At 47.6% G+C, this 22,836-nt stretch overlaps 1 protein-coding gene across 6 annotated transcripts; it reads right to left on the bottom strand.

Moving 5' to 3' along the window:
- Nucleotides 1-9,600: 9,600 nt before the first annotated feature.
- ABHD4 (abhydrolase domain containing 4, N-acyl phospholipase B) lies at nt 9,601-22,428 on the bottom strand. Of its 6 annotated transcripts, none has more exons than XR_010380905.1 (8): nt 22,300-22,428; nt 18,670-18,758; nt 17,092-17,464; nt 16,785-16,939; nt 14,946-15,057; nt 12,221-12,407; nt 11,243-11,546; nt 9,601-9,919 (listed from the first exon to the last, which is right to left on the bottom strand). XR_010380905.1 is itself a non-coding variant. In XM_010989411.3 (7 exons), exons 1-7 carry the CDS (start codon nt 22,320-22,322, stop codon nt 11,457-11,459), a joined length of 1,029 nt encoding a protein of 342 aa, XP_010987713.1. In that variant the 5' UTR covers nt 22,323-22,428; the 3' UTR covers nt 10,055-11,456. The 6 variants fall into 6 exon arrangements, 4 of the variants coding, with proteins under 4 accessions (XP_010987713.1, XP_031308584.1, XP_010987714.1 ...); XR_837884.3 differs by lacking the exon at nt 9,601-9,919 and adding an exon at nt 10,055-10,450; XM_010989411.3 differs by lacking the exon at nt 9,601-9,919 and having other exon boundaries at nt 10,055-11,546.
- Nucleotides 22,429-22,836: the final 408 nt, after the last annotated feature.

The raw sequence follows: 22,836 nt of genomic DNA, 5'->3' as shown, positions 1-22,836 counted from the left end.
TTTTTTGTACCCCTTGGTCTCTAGCATCCACTTTGTATTAATACCTGTGCTTTGCCTGGAACATTCACCTAAGGAAACTGTAGAGTGCTGTGGAAATAAACGAGGACCACCTGAATGAGAACAGAGGCCATTTATCCAGAACTGGCTACAGCAAGGGAGTCGCCACCATCACTTGCACTTGGCAGAGATTCAAATGCAGGCAGGGAACTGGGAAGCTTTATAGCAGAAGAGGGTGAGGCTCAGGTTGGATCATTTACAGTTAAATAAAAATTTTCAGCCCCTCAGATAGGAGGTTTGAAAAGAAATGGAGGAAGGTGAAGCCTGAGGGTGCTGGGAGGACCCCCTGAGGCGGAGGGGTCAATGGGCAGTGGTGGGGGGTGATCAGGAAATGGTGATGTGTTCAGATGTGGGAGTGAAGGCCAGCAAAGACAGCTCTTCTGCTTGCAAACTTTGCCTTAGCTGGTCTGTACTTGTGTTGTCTGAGAATATGTCCTTGTCTTGCGCAGGAAAGAATTCAAGAGAGGCATAGTAAAGTTAAAATAAGTTTATTTAGGGTGATACACACTTTGTAGACAAGAGTTCAGTCCGTCCCACTCAGAAGGGAGAGCTGCTTAGGAGATAAATATTCTATAGGCCAAATGGGGGCCATCTCAGAAGGTGAGAGGAAAAAGGCCGTAAGGTTTTGGGGTGGTTAGTTTTTATGGGCTGGGTAATTTTATATGCTAACGAGGGGGATGATTTTTCCAGCTATGTTGGGGAAGGGACAAGGATTTCCAGGAACTGGACCTCGCCCACTTTTGGCTTTTTATTGTCAGCCCGGGAACTGTCATGGCACCTGTGGGTGTGCCGTGAGGCTCAAGGTCTACTGGAAGTCGAGTCTTCTGCCATCTTGGTTCAGACCAGGTTGTCCTGTCCTCAATTGCTGTGTCGCTCCTTCAGTGGTTGTGCCCTGCCCCCTTCCCTCCTGTCTCACTTGCTCCCACTTTTATACTCATTCCATTTCCAAGGCCAAATAGGAAGTAGCTTTCCCCCTCTCGGAAGATAGAATCTTAAATTTGGCCTATTGTCTGGTCCTAGAAAGCCTGTGGACTGGGGTAGCATGTCAAAGTGGGCCCAGCAGACATCTGTGGTCTTTGATGTGACTTCCTTTTCCTAATGTTATCTGTGGTCCCCACAGCTCCTGTTTGCCCATGGCCTCCCAGAGGGTTGCAGAGACAGAACCTGGGGGGCATCCAGGCTTCCAAAAATGTATGAGGCCATCTGACACTTGGCAGTTGTTGGGGAAATATAATTAAAAACAAAATCTGCCAATCCAAACAACCTCTCCACAAAGGTGGAGGGGAGAGAAAACAACTTTACTATTGAAGATTCACTAAACCAAATATGACGAGCATCAGAGGCAGTCCTCTAGAGACTGCAAGACAGAAGGAATTTTGCCCTTTTATGTGGTCCAATAGACACAATGGATTGCATAAGTTTGGTCAAGGTAAATAACCAATCCTCAAGTAAGAGGACTTAACCACACCGTGTGTCACACGTAGTGCATCCTACCTTCACTTGGTGATTGGGGTGACCGTGTTAGCTTGTGAAGGAAAAGCTGGGCTGGTCTAACAAGATAACTCACAAGTCTAGGAATGTGAAGGAGGGGCTGGGCTGGTCTAACAAGATAACTCACAAATCTAAGTATTGGAATACTGATCTGAGTTCTGCTAGAACTTGTAAATCTAGGTTAATTAGTGTTGGTTTGCTGTTTATGTGTTTTTGCTAGCCAGCTGGGTTTTCAAAGATACATATCTGGCTTTGGAATGTTGATTTGCTGCCTCCCCGCCTCCACTTTTGTGATGATAATGCTGCTAAAGCTGTTCCATGCCTATTGGCCGAATACCCCAAGCTTGTACTTTACCCTATAAAACCTCATGTGCACATCTTGGAGGTGCTCAGAGCTTCGGAGCAGAAGCCCCTCTGAGCCTGCTGGCGTAATACATCTCAGTACTCCAACCCTCCGAGTGGTGCTTGTTTCTTGGCTGGCCTGTTGTTTCCGTAACAAGCTAACTGGCTTTATCCGAAGGAAAAATAAACTTTTTGTATCTTTAAGACTGGCGGTAGTAACGGACATGCAGCGCTCAGGAAGTTAGGTTCCTCCCCTCCCGCAGAGACTGGGAGAGAGGGGAGCTGTCGTCCTTGGCGACTCCACCTCAAAGACATGGCTCCCAGGTACTTAAGAAAGACCTGCTGAGTCACAAAGCTGGCCAGAGGCTCGTTTAGATTTGTTTAGTTTCTTTTCCATTACAGCTCATTACTAGAAATTGAATATAGTTCTCTGTGCTATACAGTAGGTCCTTGTTGTTTATCTATTTTATATATAATAATGGGTTATCTGTTAATCCCAAACTCCTAAAGATTTAGATTTTTAAAACTAAAGATTTATATACATTTAAGATTTATATACATTTAAGATTTATATACATTTCAAAGAACAGACACAGAACTCACAAGTTTTCCAAAGCAAATGTCTAAGAAAAGGGAGAGGAGAGACAGGGAGAATTCAGCCTCCTACTTGTATTTGCCCTTACACAGCCCTCTGGGAGCCCAGTTCCTACAGTGCTTTTTGCTTCCACAGGCTTTGTCAGCTACAGGTAAATGTTTGTACTGGACCACGTACGAAGAAAGGCAAGCACGCCTGACCCCTGTCTGGGGGTGCTCACCCCTGAAACTGACAGCATGGACATAAATAAACCAAAATGAGGCTCACCTTTGACTGGAGAGCTTTTTTGTTTCTAATTTTTAATTATAAAAATACGCATTCATTGAAAATGTTCAGCTAGTATAGAAGTGTATAAAATAAAACATGAGTTCTACTAGACTATTGTCCAGCAGCAAATGTTATTTGAACACTTTATATTTATGGAACACACACATATTTTTTCATACACACATAACTTTTATTTTACAGAAATGGAATGGTGTTATATAAAGTGTCTACAACTTGATATTTTAAAATATCTTTCCATGTCAATATCTATAAAACTACATAACTCATTTTTAGATGTCACTTTTATAAACAATGGACCTGAGATTGTTAGTATTTTATTAATGGTGCTAAAATTTATTGTGTAAATTCTTACTATTAGTACTCAGGGCTTGTAGCATTTGACCATTTTAAATTTCAGTAGATTATTTTGGTTGATTCTGCCAAATTGTCTACAAAAACGTAGTAACAATTTCCTTTCCCACCAACATTGTATGAACATGTCCATTTTTTTCACCATTGGCATGACAAGATATTGGAGGTTTTAAAATTTGGGGGTCATTTTTTGGTCACTTAAAAAATAGTATCTCATTGTTTTGTGTTTCCTCTATTAGTAGTGAGGTTGAACATCTATCTCTTCGTATGTTCATTGATTATCTGCATATCTTCTGTGAATTGTTTATTCACATTTTTTGCCCTGTGCACAAAGATAAAACATTAATTTTTCTGCTGGGTTGCTTTCCCTTTTCTGATTGCTTGGTATAAATCTTTTTGGGGGAGGGGGAGGTAACTAGGTTTGCTTGTTTATTTATTTATTTTTAATGGAGGTCCTGGTAATCAAACCTAGGACCTCGTGCATGCTAAGCAGGCACTCTACCACTGAGCTATAACCTCCTCCTGTATAAACCATTTTTATTGCTTATTAAAAGCTTTAATATTTTGCACATTCTTCAGTCCTACGATGTTACATCAGGGAAGGAAATCATTGGTCAATGCACAAAAAATGATTGTACAAGGTGCTTGACACATTGTTTATAAAATAAAAACATTCAGAAGGCATTCTAAACTCCAACAACAGAAAATTGGATCAACAAATTATGGCAGATCTACACAAAGGAATACAATTTGGAATAATGATATACAATCAGACCTCTGAGAGTTTTGTATCCGCAGATTCAACCAATTGTGGATTGAAAATATTTGAAAAAAAAATTCCAGGAAGTTCCAAAAAGCAAAACTTAAATCTGCTGCGCATAGACAAATATTTACATAGGATTTAAATTGTATTAGGTATTACAAGTAATTTAGAGATGATTTGAAGTACATTGGATGGGGGTAGGTTATAGCTTGGTGGTAGAGCACATGTTTAGGATGCAAGAGGTCCTGGGTTCAATCCCTAGTACCTCCATTAAAACAAACAAACAAACAAACAAATGCCTAATTACCTCCCTTCCACCAAAAAACAAAGTATATGGGAGGCTGTGTAGGTTATGTGCAAATACTACTCCATTTTATACAAGGAATTTCAGCATACTAAGGTTTTGGTATCCGTGGGAGTCCTGGAACTAATGTCCTTCAGACACTGACAGATGATTGTATTTTTTATATTCTATATTTATTGATATAGAAAGAAAACAGATATATTCAAAAATATTTAATGTAGTTATTTCTGGGTAGTATAATTCTGGATGATTTTTTTAAAGTCTCTTTTTCCCCCCTCATTTTTCTACAATGAAAATGTTTTGTTCACAGAAAAAAAAAAAAAAAGGAAAAATGTCCTCAGAATTGAGCCTCTGCTCAGATCAAGGTTCAGTGGAACCACTGAGTCTACGTACCGATGTGAAGACTGAGCCCTAACACTGTGTTAGTTTTTTTTTTGGCAGCGTCAACCTTCACTGCTTTAAAATGAGCTTCCAGTCCACTAAAACCTTCATATTGGTTTAATGTTTTCACATGAACTGCCTTTGCTTTACTTGTTTGGTTCATTTTTTAATGTAAGAAGCTTGACATTCATCCCTGGTCTCATCAGAAGACAACCAGCGCAGCTGTTCTTCGCCTGAGGAAGGCTGTTTTGTTCCTCAGAGGATCTTTTGGGGAAAAAAAAACCAAAACAAAAACAAACTATTCAAACTTCACATTGGAGAATTCGCTGTCTCTTTTGAGCCCCTTAGGTAATTTTCCTTGGAATATTTTGAAATCTGACTTCTTGAAATCTATAAAAATTATGTCTGGCCATCTTTCTTAACATTCCACAAAGTGACAGAAAAAAATAGAAACAGATTCATAGACAGAGTGAACAAACGGGCGGTTACCAGAGGGCACGGGATAGGGGAACGGGTGAAATGGGTGAAAAGGATTAAAAGGGACGAACTCCTAGTTATAAAATGAACATGTCATGGTGATGTAATGTACAGCGTAAAGAATGTAGTTGATAATATTGTAATAACTGTGTATGGTGACAGATGGTTACCAGACTTACAATGGTGATCATGACTTAATATAAAACTATCAATTACTATATTGTACACCTGAAACTAATATAATAATCTATATAAATTACAATTTAATTAAAAAAACTTCCTAGTAAGTGAAGTTGTCAGTAGGGCAAGAATTTACTAAGAGCTCTGCTTCCAGCAGAGGGAGACTTAGAGTTGATGCCCTGAGGCTGGGACTTCTGGCAATACTGTAACCTGCCTTGGAACAGTTTTGCCATCTGAATTTAAAAAACATCATCTATGCCCACATTTTATCTTAACCTCTATGATGTGACTCTTACCAGATTTTACATTCCTATTTGTTTCTTCTTTCATCCCCATCCAAAAGTTTCCATTTTCAGTTTTGTGATTTCCTTTTGGACATATGCACTACTGTTAAACCTGTAATTAGATCTGCTTCCTCTGAACAATGTTATCCTTCCACGGTCATCCTCCAGTCATGAGTTCCACATCATCTGTTTATCTTTTTGTGATAAAATTCAACTTCTGCTTTCAGCCCTGCCATGGTTTCTGCTCACATTAAGAAGAACTCAAAGTTCTTGCACGGCCTAACAGGCAATGTTTATTGTGTCCATGACTCATTTTTTGACCTCATTTCTGTACTTTTCCTCCTTGCTCATTCAGCTCCAGCCACACTATCTTTCTTACCTTTCCTCCGATATTCCCGAGCACTCCTGCCTCAGGAACTCTGCACTTCCAAATATCCACATGGGCAGCTCCCTCATTACAGGTCTCAGCTCAAGTCACCTTCCAAAAGCCCCCCTTGACCACCTTCCCCCTGCCAGTTTCTATTTCTATACTTCATTCTTCTTTCTACTATGTATAAAGACTTGCATATATTTAATGTCAATTGTTGATCTTTGTTACAATTCTAAACACCCCGAAGACAGATAATGTACTGGATACATGGAGGCTACATTAATAAAGCTTGTTTCTACTTTGTTAAAAATAAAAATCAAGTTCCTTTCTCATTCTGGTCTTCTCTGACGCAGCACTTCCCAGCTTTAGGGTTTTATTCAAATTAGTTAATTATAGAAGAAAATCCCTGAAATTGATGTGTTTGGCAAAAATAAATGACATTCCGTCACCAAACACTCTTAGAATGTCAGTATCTTTTCACTAAAGAATGTAGTTTAATCTTGATAAGGTTAGAAAGGACATAATTTCCAAATTTAAAAATATTGAAAAAAATGTTATTCCACTATAGACCAGAAATCCCTTGTCATGAACCAGCTCCAGTCTGCAGACCCATGTAGGAAACCGCCGCTGTAGTACACAGTTTAGCACTTTTCTTTAGACACTTTTCTTTTTCCTTGACAATTTTGGGAAGTACATGATGCCCATTTTTTGTTAGTTATGTTGTAACTTATCAGAAGCTTATAGATCTGTTGTCATAAATCACAAGCCCTTCCCCCAATCCTGCTCTCTGACACTACATCAGTTGTCGGGTGTCAGCCTTGAGCTTTTTCTTTTCCAAAGTCAAACTCTTGGCACTGAGGAGATGAAACTATCACTTGCAACCCCGTGCCCCTAGGAGCCTTCTTCAGTAACCAGCACGTCCCAGGTTTCTTCTGGTTGTATAATTTGGTCTCACATATCAACTAAAATACGAGGTTGCCTAAGTATAACAAACTTGACATCAGGCCTCAGAACTCACTGGTGGAAGGAGCCCCAATTGCAAGGCCAGGTCTGCCGAGGGCTCCTCCTGCCCCTTTATAGAGTCACCAACTGAGAGAATGGGGTCTTGTCTTCCTGGGTTGGGGGAACGCTCTGTGCATCTGTTGGCATCAACGACTGCTCCTTAGTATTGTGTCTAGGAAGGCATTGTTCTCACAAGTGTCAAGCTGGGGTTGTCCTTCTTCCCCAACAGCAGTGGAATTGATATTTAGTAGCATAAAGGCAAAGGCTTTTCTAGTATAATAATGCTTGAGCTTATGCTATGAAAAGCGGTCAGCATTAGTAAGTGAAGTAGTGGTTTGTCTTGAGCTGTTTCACCCCAATGAAATGAGATTTTCACCTCAAAATCTCAAGTGTCTCACTTGCTTCTGCAAGACAGACCAGTACCCTGGGAGAGGGAAGAAGAGGGAGAGAGACCAGAGAAAAAGGACCCTCGACATAGACCCCTCCACATTTAAGTGGACTCGGTGTGAACTGACAATTCACATGATGAGAAAAGTGATGTTTTGCACCATTCACTGGATATTGTTATCAGCCAATAGAACTATTTTTTATCTGGTTACAAACTGTACCTGCAGTTGTGGGCTTCCAGCGTGACACGCCAGAGTGGGGAGAGGTGTTCATCACTCTTTCGTCACCCTTTTGGCAATGAAACCAGACTGCATGTTTCACACACATATTTGGGTGTCTATGCCCGAGGAGGTTATATTTAGCACACTTCCTGCTAGCCACCGGACAGTGTGAGACCTTCGAGTCTTGAGTTAGTCACAGCCCTTTATGTCTCTCTGTGGAATCTCTCCGTGTCAACTGCTGGGTGTTTGAGGAGCCCGAGTCTATAGTGTGAACCATTACCGTAAATCCTTAGAACCCACTAGGACAGGCACCAACTGGGTGATTTATTCGAAATGATTTCTTAGTCTCAGTCTTGGGAATGTTAGGAATGCCCCAGTCAGGTGGGGTGTGTGTGTGTGTGTGTGTGTGTGTGTGTGTGTGTGTGTGTGTGTTCGTGCACACGTGCACACTGGCATGCGTCCCTGTGTGAGCCTGGTAGTATAAGCACAGATCACTCTAGGGAACCTTCCTCAGATTCTTCTTGCACCTGCTCTTGAGGAATATGTTTGCACTGTATTGAGTTTGGGAAAATCAGATCAGCCTCCCAGAGAGGCTCCCAGCCTCCCAGAGAGAAGTGGTTCTGGGGCAAGAAGAAAACGAACGTGCAGGGCCATGAGACTTACTTGAGTCTTTTGGGTCAAGTGTCAGAGACGCAGGGTCCCTCAAACCAGTGTCTGCAAACAGGGGGCATCAGAATCTCCTAGGAAATGTGTTTAAATGCAGATGTCATGGTCAGATTCCACCCAGGGATACTGAATCAAACTCTGGGAAACACAGCCGGGGAGTCTATATTTTTAAAAATACTCCAGGTTGTTTTGTTATGTGAGCAGGTTTGGTGACTACTGCCTCACTTGGCCATTTTCTCCAAGGGGGAGGTAGCAGCACTCAGTGTTGACATCAAGTCCTTTTGATTTTACCTCTTAAGCATTTCCTGCATCTTCTCTGGGTGTCCACTAGTCACTGGCCAAGTCCAAGCTATCAGCATCTCTGGCCTGGACCATTGCAGTAGCCTCAAAGTTCCCCCTGCAGGGACTCATCCCTCTCCAGTCTGTACTCCACAGAGCAGACAGAGGGGTCATTTCAAGTCCCACGTCAGGTTCTGTCACACTTCCCACGCTATCCAGATCCTCACTCCAGTTATTTCTTTCCGTTGCTTTTAGGATGAACACGACATCCTTCTTACAGCCAGAGGCCCCAGCCTCATCTCACAGCCACGGTCCCTGCTAATAGGCCTGTACACTGGTTGTTCTCACCACAGATCTGCCCCCACCCCTTCACCTGCCCTTCCTTAGGCTCATCACTTCTCCAAGGACACCTTCCCAACCTCTCCCGGGCAACCCTTTTCAGTTGCAAGTTTATATTCATTGACATGATAATCTGATTAAACATGAGTCTCCACATAGGATGTGATTTCCCATGAAGGCAGGGACCACATTTCTTCACTATTGCAGCTCTCATGCTTGGCACGCAGTGAGCTCTCAATGCCTGCCCTCACATCCAAATGGCCAGGGTTGGCAATCAAGTGATCTTCAGCCACAGGGAAGACGCAGGGTCCTGGGCTGGACCCGAGCTTTGAAACCATAGCCAGGAGTTCCCTTCATTTGTTCATTCATTCATTCACTCATCGTGACAAATGCAGTCATTCTGTGCCATTTCCAGCTGTGGCATTCTGGGCCTGGCTGGGGTCAGCCAACACCCAACAGGCACTGCAGAGAATGATATGAGCACGTTTGAACACTTTGCATGTCTCTTGGCTCAGTCAAAACAAACATTTACTGGGAAGTGGGTATAGCTGAGTGGTAGACTGGGTGCTTAGCATGCATGAGGTCCTTGACTCAATCCCCAGTACCTCGCCATTAAACAAACAAACAAACAAACAAACAAACAAACAAACAAACCTAATTAACGTCCCCTCAAAAAAAAAAGAATTTTAAAAAAAGATTTTAAAAAAATTTACTGAACAGGAACTAGGTGCCAGAAGTGCCCTTTGTCCTTAAGCAGCTTGTGGTCCAGGGAGGAAAGACAGACACAAAACAAGTGACTGCAAGTTTATGAGGTTTACAAGGGTGCAGTCGAGTGCACCACGGAGACACAAAAGAGGGGGTGCAAGGCTAGTTTGGGGGATCAAGGGAAAGCTTCCCTGCATAAGGAACATCTCAGCTGAGGCTGAGGATGTGAAGCAGTGAGAACAGACCAGGTGTAGGCCCACATGAACTTGGATAATGGGCCTATTTAAGAGACCACAGGGAGCACCTAGTTCAGCCTAATTCTCCTCCTGTGAGCTGGGGCTCGGCCCATCCACTCCTCATCCATCCTCTCAGGGGGCTGGCTGAGATGGGCTGTGCTGACCAGGAGTCCGGGCTGGGTCCAGAGGGCAGATGCTTCACTGAAAGGGAGAGGGAGTGGCATGTGAGCAGGTCCCTCTCAGGGGCCCCTGCTCTGATGCAGGCATCACAGGAGCCATTGTGAATTCAGCACCACCCTCAGCTTTTTTGTCAGAGAATATTAAACATCACCGTCAGCAGTTTTTTACTCATTTCTTTATTAATATAGAAAAGGAGCCCAAGGCAGCTGGACCAGTAGTACAAAGCACCAGGAGTTAACACTATTCTGGTGAAAGGGTTGGCTTTACAAAAGTGAAGGAGTAGGCAGGAACTGCCCTGATTCTAGGGCCAGGCCCAGCCTACTGCCCAGAACCTCAGAGCAGCACCTGGAACCAGCCCCTGGGAAAGAGTGACAGGTAGGTCGGAGGCGGGATGAGCTGGAGACCTGGGGGACAGGTGGCAGGGATGGAGGGCCAGGCAATGAGAATCATCCTGTGGTTGATGAGGACAGGGAACTGCTGACCGGAGGCTCCCCACTGGACGCTGGGCAGAGGCTCACGGGCGCCTCCGCTCTGAGGGCGGTTGGGAAAACCCTGCAGACACCAGAGAGAATGCGGATCTAGACTTGGCCCGGGGCTGAAGGGCCCTTCCCGTCTCTCCACCGGCAGCCACCTTACTGTATACTACAGACAGGGCGTTAGGGCCCAAGGCACAGAGGGAGGCCAGAGGCCTCCTATTAGGAGGGAAAGGGGGCAGGGAAGGAAGCACTTGAGTGTCCCCACCTTAAGCAGCCAGGGCTGAGACACAGGGCAGGCAAACAGCACTCCTGTTCAGTGAGGCTGGAATGTGGGGCAGGGTTGGACCAGGACCAGGATCAGCCCCATGGCAATGGTGCCTGCCTCAAAGCCCAGCAAATGGAGGCTGCCACGAATCCTGGCTCTCAGCAGACCCAGGTGCTCGCCCCAGCTCTCCCAGAACAGAGCTGTTTCACCATGGACCAGCCATGCCCTGCCCTGTTCCTCATCCATGAATGAGAGCTTTGGATATGGCCTCTTGCGTCATGGGAGGAGCCTACAGGTCAAGGGAGCTCCAGGACCTGCTCTTGGTGGTTACGTGGGAACCGGTCCCAACCAGACCCTGGACAGACTGGCATGGGACGGGGGCCGGGGGTGATGGAGGAGGATAATGTTCTTGCATGGAATCTACCCTCACAGACACTCCGGAGCTGGGAAATGCTGCAGAGAGCCTCTCCTTTGCCCACGAAAGAGGCCACCCTCCCTTTGGCACAGGGCAGATGTGGCTTGCTGCGCTCCCTTCACAGCCACCTGGGTGACACTTGGCATGGGGAGAAGGGGGTGGCACTCTGCAACCCTTTATGTTCTTACCCGGGGTGGGGAGCTCAAGGCCTCTTGTGGCTTTTGCCTCCAGCCCTTAGCGCATGATCAGGAGTGCTCTTCTGTGGTCCTGCCTGGGGGACAGCCTGAGACTCTGCCTGGCTGGCACATGTTAGTTGGTGAGGAAAGGACAGAGGGGTAAGTAAGGAGACAGGAAGGTGAGAGCAACTCCCTGGCTTTCTCCTTGTCCTCTTGGGAGAGCGGCTCAATCAACCGAGTTGCAGATCTCCTCCACCACAGCGTTGAAGATGTGCGGCTGGTCTGCATACACGTGGTGCGAGGCACCCTCGATCTCCTGCGGAGGGAGGACCCCGCCAGGGGTGGGATGGCCCTTTATTCCAGGCACTAGAAAGCTGTCATGCTATTGCTGTTCCCCTTAAACCTACTTGCCCATCGCCCATGAGCACTTTATCTAAAACAATGGTCCCTAGAACTGGGTGCTTTCCTGTGGGAGCCGGTGAAGCCCAGTATCCCATCCCACTTCTCCTATGGCCCCTGATTGTATCTTCCCTTCCACGCCAGCCCTACCACAGACCTGCTCATGTCATCCACAGGTCTGCTAAACCAGGGCTCTAGGGCACAGCCTCATGAAACACGCTCAATAGCAAGTGAGGATGGAGAGGGTAAGAAAAAGGAGGGGAAGGAGCACAGCGGGAAGGCTTCATGGCAGTCTCTGCTGTTGGCTCTACTGCTCCCGGCTCTGGTCTTGGGTAGGAATTGCAGGGGGCTGGACAGGCCGCGTAGTGTCTGTGCCTGGCTACTGGACAGAAACCTGCCTTTTAGCTGAATTGAGCTACACAGAAGTGAGAAGTTCCTAATTATGATATTACAGAGAGCCAACCCATTCAAACCCACTGCTGTATCTCAACTGGTCCACTCGTCTTTTCCCCTGACCTTCCCGTCACCCTTCTCTACCCTGACTCTCATCCCCACTGAGTCCTCAGTCCTGCTCCTCCAGGGCCAACATACCATGTCTCGGACGTAGGAATCCGGCCGCTGCAGCTTCACCTTCTTCCCCGTGCTGGTGTCTATCCAGGTGTTGGCCCCATAGATCATGGTGATGGGCACATCTTTTCGAATCAAGTGAATTCGCTCTAACATGGGGCGCCGGGCCCAGCCGAAGGACTCCATCATGGCTTTGAATGCCGTCTCCCCACTGAAGAAGCAAAACAGGGTGAGGCAGTGAAGAGAGTAAATGCTGCAGCAGAAAATGTCAACTTGTGAGTCTCTTTGGAGGCTGGGGCAGAATCTTTGTCATCTTTGTGTTCCTCTCGGAGACCAGCCCTGGGCTTATTAAATACTGGTAAGATTAAGAGAGAGGACCGACTGTCCAGAGGTTTCTATCCCAGAAGAGTTAGAAGAGACATGCTTGTGAAAACCCCAGGGCACTGAGAATTGTCCAAGAGTGTAATGGGTTACGATTTATTCAGCAAATGTTTGTGTCATCCCTGAGCTGTGGGCCGGGACATCAGGAACAAGATGGATGCGGTGCTTGCCCTCCTGGAGCTCACATTTTCCTCATGCTTTAGGCATTAAATAATTAATTGTACGCTTAACTATTTAACTTCAAGTTTCCCAAGAATGAGGAGGGGGTGGTGGAGTGCTAGGAGAACAGACTGGGGACTTGGCCCGCTGGGGCTGGAGGAGAGGGCCGAGTTCCCTTGAGGTGGACTCTGAAGAGCAAACGCTAAGGAGACTCTGGAATGAAATGTCAGCCTTGTGAGGACCCGGGGGGAACATCAGTTTGTGCTGCGTGAGATGCAATGATGGCTGATCTAACCTACTCTGCTCCCTGGCCATGTCCTTAGGGAGAGCTACCTGAGGACATGTCACAAAGGGTCTGCGAGGCTGGGGCGGAAGCCAGCTGTCCAGGCTGCTCTGTAGCTTTTGTGGGAAGCGGGAGAGGTTGGGGAGACTGCTGCCCATCAGGCTCCGCCTGTTCAGGCTATAACACCCCCAGTCTCCTTTACACCCCTGAGATGAAGGGGAGCCTGATTTCTGCCACCAGAAACAGAGTTCTTTCTTAAGACATTGCAACATGGTGGGAAAATCATGGACTCTGGAGTCAGAGAGACATGAATTCAAATCCTGGCTATACTGTCTTAGCAAGTCATGTAACCAGAACACATGATTAAGTTTCTCACCTACAACTGGAGAGGAATTTTACCCAGTTTGTTAGGTCATTGTGAGGAAAATGAAATATGTACAAAGCCCCTAAGTTTAGGTGAAGTGAAGTAGGTACCCCCCACCCCCCAATATTTTTCTTTGGCCAAATTATATGTTTTCCAAGAAAATGGTAAGAGTTATCATGCACTCATCAGGGTCACAACTTAGATACACACAGGGGCCTATAAAATTGAGTGATGGTGTTTGGGGGAAGGGACTGGTCATCACTGACGTCATCTCTGCTTCCTCTAGGGCATGAGTGAGTTGCATGATTACATATTCTGTGGCTTAGATTGGGAGGCTATTTATTATACAGAACTAGGTCTGGGCCTGGGGAATGCTCTGGGGAAAGAGCTGGAGTTGGGCCTGCGGGGCCTCAGATGGGTACGAGAGTGGCACCGAGCCCAGGGGGGCTGAGCGGTGGGAGGGAGAGCAGGAAGCAGGGGGCTACCTGACTTGACGCTTGAGCTGAGTTTCTATACTGCCACTTAAGCAGGGCCCTTCAATCAGCAGAGCTCCTGAGGAATGTTGGATGGACAGTTCCCACCCTGCCCAAAAGCTGTCTGGGTTTGAGGCTAGTGCTCAGACAGTACGGCTGGAATGCAAAACCCCAGCTGCTTCACAGCTTCGGGCTGAACCAGTCTGAAGTGAGGCAGGGCAGTGCTGCTGCTCCCAGTGACCTTGGCTCCCCTGAGACGCTTCCCAGTGGCTTGTGGTGAGGCCTCCACGGGGGTGGTGCCTCACGGTTATCAAGCCACTTACAGGGCACGGCCCGAGGGGAAGATTACCTCCCTGACTCTGCCCTGGCTGGCAGCTGTCAAGACTGTAGATCAGCAGGCCGCACAGGCCTGTTGTCTGAATAGGCACAGATGTGAATTGAGCTCAAGATTCCGGGGACATCCCTAAATCTCCAAAAGACAGGCAAGGCATTCCGGTCCCAACAGTAACATTTCAAGGTGCACCTAATTAAATTTTAAAATGCACACTCTTCCCATCAGCAGTTCTATTAGTAGGAATGTAGGCTAGAGATACAGCCATGTGTGCAAAGGAAGATATGCAAGGAGGTTCCCTGAAGCAATGTCACGTGGTATATCAGACAGAAAATAACAAGAAAATTTGGGAATTACAGGTCTGGGACAGAAGAAGACTTCTTTCTTCTGCCTTTATAAAAATACCATGTTCATATCACTTTTTCAGTTAAAAAAAAAAAGATCTTTGCAAATGTTTTCTAGACTCTTGCCTATCAGGCTAACTGCCCATCTCTAGGGAGGAGTAAAGGTCTTCCTCTCGAGACAGTGGCGTGTTTAATTAATCTATTATCTTCTCCATCCCTTTGTGTCTACCCCTGGGGAAGTCTCTGGAAATAATCAAGCCTGCTAAAGCCTCTGTTCCCCTGACTGAACGGGAGCTCTGTGGAAGAAGAAATACAGCACAGAATGATCCTGGGACAGTCCCAGAGTTTTCCAGCAGCTGAAGTTATAGCTCCAAACCCATGGAAGCCCAAGCCGGCCCTGGCAGCTGCCCTCACCTGGGGTTCTGTGCATTGCAGTGGTAGATGTACTCCGATATAGTGTCATCTTCAAAGAAGTCTGCAAACTTGCGCTTGAAGTCCGGTCGGAACCGTTGCACCAGGCCGGGCCCTGGGACGGGACAGAACGCGGAGGGGCCAGTTTGGATGGGGAGGAAAGGCTCCTGCCTGTGCGTGTTTTAACAACTTGAACCAAACATCATTTCTCCTAAGGGTTTGTTTGCTTCGTACATTTAACATTACAGTGGCGAGTCTTTGGGGAAGCTCTAGGTGACTACATGAGAGTCAGTTGGTTACCAAAGCATTTAGACCATCTAATGGCACTGAGAACCAGATTATTTTCAGCTCAGTGAAGTCCCAAGATCTTTTCCTCCAAAGGTCACTGGCCCCACAAGAGGCCATGGTTGAGATGCTTTTCTTTTACAGTCTGAGCTTTGTTCTCTTTCTCTCTGAGACCCTTTATGACCTTTTAATCTTCTGAAGGTAGTGGATGAAACCAGATCACCTCCCAAGAGCCCTCTCACGTTCAGAGGGCTGTAATAGAATACGAGTGAAGAGGTAAACCTAACCCTGGCATCTCAGACTCGGGACACAGTTTTGGAGCAATCTGTTCCCTTCACCTTTCTTTATATAGTGCATACATAAGAAGTAGGGCATCTGAAACAGGCTGCAAAAATTCAGTCTCACTGTCAACTCCTGACCTCTCTCTCTCCCTGGTCTGCTCTCTCTGCGTGAGAAGCAAGGGGCTAGAGGAGGCACAGCCAGGATCCCCAGGCCTTGGCCCTCCTCTGTGGCTGCCAGCCAACTGCGCCAGCCAAACTAGCTCTGATGTCCATGCACAAACCTGGCCAGAGGTAAGTCCAGAACTGGGGAGAGTGGTTAGAGCCAGGGTTCTCCCTGGAAAAGGATTCTAGAAAGCCTGCTGGAGTCCACAGTGCTGGGAACCCTCGGAGGGTCAGCCCTCTCTGCCCCTTTACTGTCCTTGGCAGCTGTGTCTCTTGATTTCCTTCCTTTCTCCCCAAACTCTTACCTTCTGCTCTGCTCATTTTTCTCTTTTATCCAGAGCCATTCTGTGTCTCTTGAAGGTCTAGAGAGACGATTCTGATTCACCCATTAACAATTAACTCATAATAACTGGCTGTTGAACATTACTGTGTATACATAAGACATCAGGGCAGGATAGAAGGTCACCCATTTTCTCCATAAAGGGAAAATGCTTTTCACTTCATCAGAGTCAAAAGCTCCCCAGAAAGGAAGGGTGCTGGCAGCATGAGATCAGAAGGTGGGGGCTGACTGATTCTACTTACTCTGGCTGGTTCCCTCCCCCTTCCTTTCCGTCACCTATAAGATTTGCTGACAGCTACCAGTTATGAAGATGTGGTGTCTGACGGGGGCTGGGCCTGGTTTAAAGGGGCTTGCCTGCCACTGTGGGTTATGCTAGAGGCTCTGGTTCTGGCCTCTCCCAGCTGCAGGAGCTGGGTGAGCTGCAGAGCTGGAATCCAGTGGTGGTTACCACGCTGAAACACCAAGAGGCTGCCATAAACTCACATGTGTAGCGTAAAAACTCAGCAGAGGAAGTCACCCCATGGCCCCTTTCTCTCGCACCAGGGGGTCTAGCCAAGGCTCAGAGTAGAAATTCTACCCCATCTGTCCCTGGCATAGGAAAGCTTTAAAAGTTAAAAAAAGAACCTTCTGAAACTGAAGACTAAGACATCTGGTCCAGACGAACAGTTTTAAGTAACAATGCTAGGCCTCTTCCCACTTTTCATGAATAAATGGAGATGGTGAGAGTCCAGATGCTGTGGTTTGAGACCGTTTGTTCATCTGCCAGCTACTCACCCCAGGGCCCAGCTACTCGAAGAACAGCCAGTGGATTGGAGCGCCCTAGCACAGAGGCCACAGCCTTGACCCAGGTCGGGGGTGCCCGGATCTCACTGGGGTCGGTTGGTCGGAGGGGAAAGCCCCACGGATCCACCAGAATGAGGTGTTTAACTCTAAAGGAGGAAAAAGGAGAAGACAAGTCATCCTTGCATGAAGGTACCACAGCCCTTCGATGGCCTAGGCAGAGGAGACCTACTGGAAATGCTGGAAGATTCCCAGTAAGGTGAGGAGTCAGGTCCTGATTTAGAGGGTGGCTCCTCCTTACCTGTCAGGGTACTTGATCGAGTAGGAGGTGGCCAGGAAGCCTCCCAGACTGTGCCCCAGGAGGATCATAGTGGGGATCCCCATGGTCTCCCGCCACGTCTCTATTGAGGTCACAAACTCGTCCTCGGCCCCCTCTGGGTCCCTGGGGAACGTCGGCCTCGAGCTCCGCCCGAAGCCCAGCAGATCGAAGGTGTGCAGCGTGCGGCGGGCGCTCAGTGAATCCATGTTGAGGATCCAGAGGCCCACGCCGCCCCCGAAGCCGTGCACCATCACCAGCGGGGTGCGGTCCTGGAGCTCGGGGCTCACCGTCACCGTCCAGATCTTGTTCTGGTTCGGGAGGGACACATATCGGGCCAGGAACTTGTTCTGGAGGCCTGGGGAGAGGGGGTCCAGGGCAAAGCGGTAAGACCGCGCGCTGACAGTATGATCTTTTTGCCTGGACTCCCCTTTTCAGCTCTCTCTGTTTCCAAACCCTTCCTAACCTCCCTCGCCTTTCCTTCCACAACTTTCTGACCATACGCCCTAAGCGTTCAACTCCAAGTACAATTTGCAGACTGTCTACTCTGTAGGTATTAAGAGGGGCCATCTTATTCCATGAGGCTATCTGGTTGGCTCCCTTTGGGTCCAGGGCGGCAGTGACCTGACTGACCCTACAGAGCTCCGGCATCCATCACTCTTGAACCTATGTGTGCTTGGGGCTTGACCGATGGGTGCCCTCACTGAGGGAATCTGGAAGGGTAGCTTCTAATCGGAGCTGAGTCCGATGGAGGAGGTGTTGGGTGTGGCCTGAGTCATGGGCTTATTCCTCTTAGGGACAGATCAAGGTGGGCGGTGCTAGCTCTGCTGGTCTGAAGGCAGTCATATGACTAAGCTGCCTGGGGGAAGTCACCTGGATCCCAGACACAGGCTTGAAAGCTGTGACTGTTCTGTGGCTGTACTTACCAGGCCCATAAAAGAGAGGGTAGCCATGGCTGGGGCAGTGGTGGGGGAGGTCATGTGAGAAATATGGGGAGATGTGGCCCAGCGGACTTGTTGGAGTCAGTGGCTACTGAGGCTGATGGGCTGCCCTGCCCCCGCAGATCACTGCCCAGAGCTGGTCTGAGGGGATCTCCATCTACTGTGGTCACCAGGTAAGTGGTGGGGCCTACTGGGTAGGACACAAGGAATAATAATACTAGAGAATATAGGACTGCTGGTCCTTGGGTAGGAATATGGTAAATCTAAGAAGTGCTTGCGTGTTTGATGCGAGAGGGAGAGATGGCAAAAGAGAGGAATTGGAGAAGGAGAAGGGAAGGAGAGAATGCGTATATTGATATGTGTTGGGTGTTAATAGTTGGTACAGGGTTTGAGATGAAGTTGTGGGATGCGGTAGAGGCCAGCATGATGGACAGGGAAGGAGACATCAAGGAACCACTATCACGGAAAGTGTGATATCTCGTCCCTCCAAACATGGACATCCCTTCCTCCCACCGCGAGCCTTGTTCATCAGGAGTCTGTGGGCTCAGCGTGCCAGGCTCTGGGAAGATGCTGTATCCTGGGCCTCCTGAGGGAGGTGGGACAAACTGTCCCTTCTACTTACACTGGAGGATCCTCGCTTCCACATTCTTCAGCTGAGACATGGATGTAGGGCGCCAAGTGGGCAGCCAGCTGCTCAGCCAGCCTTGAGGCCTGGGACAAGGAGACACAGACACCCTCAGTGGCAACGTTGGAAGCACTGATGCTCTCAGCCACTCTGGCAGTCACCAAAGAGTTATCAGGGAGCAGGGTGTTTCCCAGGCTCCTGAGACCTGCCACTGTGGCAGTTAGCAACTCCCCGACTGCCAGATAGACTGTTACTCTTCTCTGGTAAATGGTTCTTAACAACAACATACCCTTTGTTTTAACAGATACTCAGAACGCCATGTGCACAGCACTCACAGTTTACAGAGCCCTTTCACATTTTTATCTCATTTGAGCTTTACAGCTTCCTTTGTTACTGGTTATTATAATGTTCAAGGAGGTTACAAGGGGGAAAAAAACCAACTTTTAACTAATGTTTCATTTACCCTTTGCCATCTCTAGGACTGTATGTTCCTTTAGGGCAGGGCAAATTTCCATGCCACCTGCCCTCCTGGCAGGGCACCAGGGTTTGTGTGTGCCCTCTTCCAAGCCACTGGAAGTACAGAGCACTGTGTCAGTGCCCAGTTGGGCTCTCAGGTAAGCAATCAGTCCAGCTTTGAATGACATGATGGGATAGGCAGGGCGTGGAAGGAGGGGGGTCTGGGTTCAAGTCCTGCTGTGATTCACTGACAGGATGCAAGTTGCCTGTGTCCTTGTTTTCCACATTATAAAATGAGTAGAAAGTTCACATATGTCCACACCTCCAAAGGCGTGCAGTAAGGCAGATGAAATAACCTATCTTGCTCTCTACTTTATACCCAGGGGACTTTAAGTCACTGCAGGGTAGAGGTTGAAAGTACCAGTTTTGGAATTAGTAAATAAACCCTGGATCTGAGTCTCAGTAATATCATTTATGAACAGAATGGCTTTGCCCTGTTAAATAACCTGTCTTTGAGCATCTAGATGATGTAAGGGATCTCATAAGGTACCCGGGACGAAACAGATGCTTAGTGAATGAGCTTTTATATGATATTTCTATTTTCTTGAACTCTGCCTCGATGAAGCGGATTACAGGATGGACATTACCAGCTACAGGATGAGCCTGGAGACGGCAGAGTCCAGCAGGGGCATTCTGAGGGGAACGAGGGGAACTATTACCAACCCCCCCCCCCACCCCCCGGCACACACTGGGCAACCCGATACATCATTTGAACTGCAGAATTTTGGGTTAGGAAGGTTCCTTAGAAATCTAGTCCAGCCTCTTTATTTTACAGGTGAGCAAAGTGATGCCCAAAGAGGTCATACAGTTAGTTAGAAAAAGAAGCAAAGCTAGAACCTGGATCTCAAATTTGGGTTTCTCCTTACTTCCCTCTGAATGTTCCAGCTTCAGCTTTTCAAGACCGTACACAAATACTCATACTAGACAACCACATTTTCTTACTTGTCTGTTTTCTGGAGAGCTTTTTTTTTAAATGGAGAAACTGAGGATTGAACCCAGGACCTCGTGCATGCTAAGCAAGCACTTTATCACTGAGCTATACCTACACTCCCCTTTAAAAGAATTAACCACTTTATCTTTTTTTAATGGAAGTACTGCGGATTGAACCCAGGACCTCTTGTATGCTAAGCACCCACTCTACCACTGAGCTATACTTGTCTGTTTTCTGAAAGGAGGTGTGACCTAAAGTCAGAGGCCAGAGTTCTAATCGGGACACTGCCACTCACCAGCAACGTACCTTTGGACACATTATTTAGTCTGTCTGTCAGAATTTCCTCATCTTTAAAAGGGAGGTAATAATAGTGTCTACCTCACAGGGCTGTTATAAAGATCAAATGAATTAATGTGCAGAATAATGTCTCACACAAGATAAACTCCCAATCAATCAATGTTCTTTTCCCTCAGCTAAACCATAAGCTGCCTACAGTCCCAGGGTTTTGCAAGTAGCGCATCTCAAAGACTGAGGTTTGAAAGAAATACTGAGGTGGCAGCTGGTCCATCAATGGCTTTGGTCAGATGAGAATTGTCAGTCTTAATCAATCCTGTCCTATGGAGACTCAAAACCCTTTGAATAATCCAATTCCTTAGAAGCTTGATGCACAGGCACCAAGATCACAGAACGTCGCTGGTCTTAAGAGACAAACTTTCTTTCCAGCCCACAGAGACTGTGACAAGTCAGATCATGCCATCTGGGCCCCACATTGCCTTGTATCTGCCCAAAGCAACACTCAGGAGAAATGTCCCAAGGAATAGCACCATGGGCTGCTCAGCAGATACTTCTCAGGGAAAGCTTTGCCTTCCCACCAAAATTGCTACAGGGAAAGCACTGGAAATAGCTCCTGGCACACTCTTTGCTCAACACCATTGGTCCAGGGGTGGGGGGAAGGGGAAGGGGATGGGGAAGGGGAAGGGGGCTGGTGAGGGCTAGGGTGAGGAATTGAGGCAAGGAGTAGAGAAGCCACTTAGCCATGAACTTGACCAGGCTGCGGTGGTCTCTTTCCTCTAGAGTGCTTATACCCTGATGGGTGTGTGTGTGTGGGGGTGGGGGGTGTTGGTGGGGGTGGGGGTGGCGGTGGTGGTGAGGCAAAAAGGGTTCTGTTCTGGACCTCTGTGATCTTGAGGTCTCCTAACTTCTATGGGCACTGGCTTTCTTCATTTGTGAAAAGGAGTTGAACTACCTGCATCTCTCCCAGCTCTAACCTCTGTTTCCCTATGTCATTGGAGCTTTTGTAAATTTCCTCTTGGAAGCATCATTTTAGAAAGCGCCACTCTCCTGGGCAGTTCCTTCCAGCCCAGGAAGCTATTATTGTCATAAAATTAATTAGTTTTGCAAGCAGCTCTGAAAAGGGGGAACATGAGATCCTGGAAAGGCCCAGTTCTGGTGAAACCACGGCTTGGCTGGAAGCTGAGTCATTCTCCAAGGAACTTTTCCTGGCTCCTATTAGACAGTGAACTGCTTGTCACACCGTCTACAGGTGGCATCCCAAACTTGATGTCCTTGAGACGGTGGTAACAAACTCCAAAAGCTCTAATTGTGAAAAACTCAGCATTAAGGATATTGTTATGACGGTTAAATACTATCAGCTAGGAATGCCAGGGGCTAAGCGTCTCGGTGGGCGAGAGTTAAAGAAACTTGCAAGCCCACTACCCGGGACCAGCCCCAGCGCGGTGGGGCCCTCTCGCTGCTTCCCACGACTCCGTGTCGGGCTAAGCGAGGCTCTTCCTACATCCCCGACTCCCGTCCTGGAGCAAGTCCTGGCTGCTACCCCGCAGCCGCGTCCGACGCGCTTGCTTCGGGGGATCTAAGACATCATCACTAAATCTATCCCCGCGGCGACTGGAGAAGAGCGAGCAGCGATCGCGAGGACTAAAGTGGAAAGTCAGAATCGCTGGGCTGCGGGCAAGAGTGCCTTAACGTCGCTCCCCTGGCTCTGCCGCCGCCTCTTCTGGGCAAAAGCACATCAAGCACACCCAAACCCCAGCCTTCCCCCTGAGGCCGACCTGAAACAGGAAAGGCAGGAAGATGTCTAAAACTGTTCCTCAGCCACAGACAGTCCCAGGATCATGGCCCAGAGAGAGACAGAGAGAGAGAAAGAGACAGGATTAACTCACTGCTGCTCCAGATCATCAGCCATAGTAAACAAGCCCTGCCGGGTCGAGCTGAGCCAGCCCAACCCTCCGCCTGACGCCAGCACCAGCTGACCCAGAAAAGGGTCGGATAACAAAGTGGGGCGTGGCCAGGGCCCGCGGAGGGCCCTAGGATGCAGGCTGGGACTCTGATCCCAGCCGGCTGGAGAAGCCAGCTCGAGCCGCTGACAAGTGAGATGTCTCCGAGACCCTCACAAAATAGGATAGTCATCCTGGTCACACTGAGGGAAATAAGTAATACTGAAACTACCGAGTTCCTCACAGGAGCTCCATCAAACCTCCCTTCTCTGGTAATTAAAAAGTGACAGAACTACCTCTGCAGGCTCCCACACACTCTTTGCGCTTCCCTATTATAGCCCCACCCCCCAAAGTGTTCCTTCTAATCAGATGTTTAAGATGTTTGTGGAGACACTACCACTGGCTGAATGCACCTACAAAGGGCCTGGGAGCCTGTGCCCCAAATAAATTGCCAGATTTCTCAAATAAAAAATAGGACGCCTA

The sequence above is a fragment of the Camelus dromedarius genome, chromosome 5, assembly GCF_036321535.1.
Source record: "Camelus dromedarius isolate mCamDro1 chromosome 5, mCamDro1.pat, whole genome shotgun sequence".
Taxonomy (NCBI): Eukaryota; Metazoa; Chordata; class Mammalia; order Artiodactyla; family Camelidae; genus Camelus; species Camelus dromedarius.
The sequence above is the reverse complement of the archived record's forward strand: the minus strand, read 5'-3'. Positions and strand labels throughout refer to the sequence as shown.

Bases quoted from the DNA above. Each gene is read 5' to 3' on its own strand.
- ABHD4 (XM_010989411.3), bottom strand. From the start codon at position 22,322: ATGGCTGATGATCTGGAGCAGCA. The intron at 18,759-22,299 runs GTGAGTTAATCC...TCCTTGTCCCAG, and splicing joins GCTGATGATCTGGAGCAGCA to GCCTCAAGGCTGGCTGAGCA. The intron at 11,547-12,220 runs GTATGTTGGCCC...CTCCCTCCGCAG, and splicing joins ATTCCTACGTCCGAGACATG to GAGATCGAGGGTGCCTCGCA.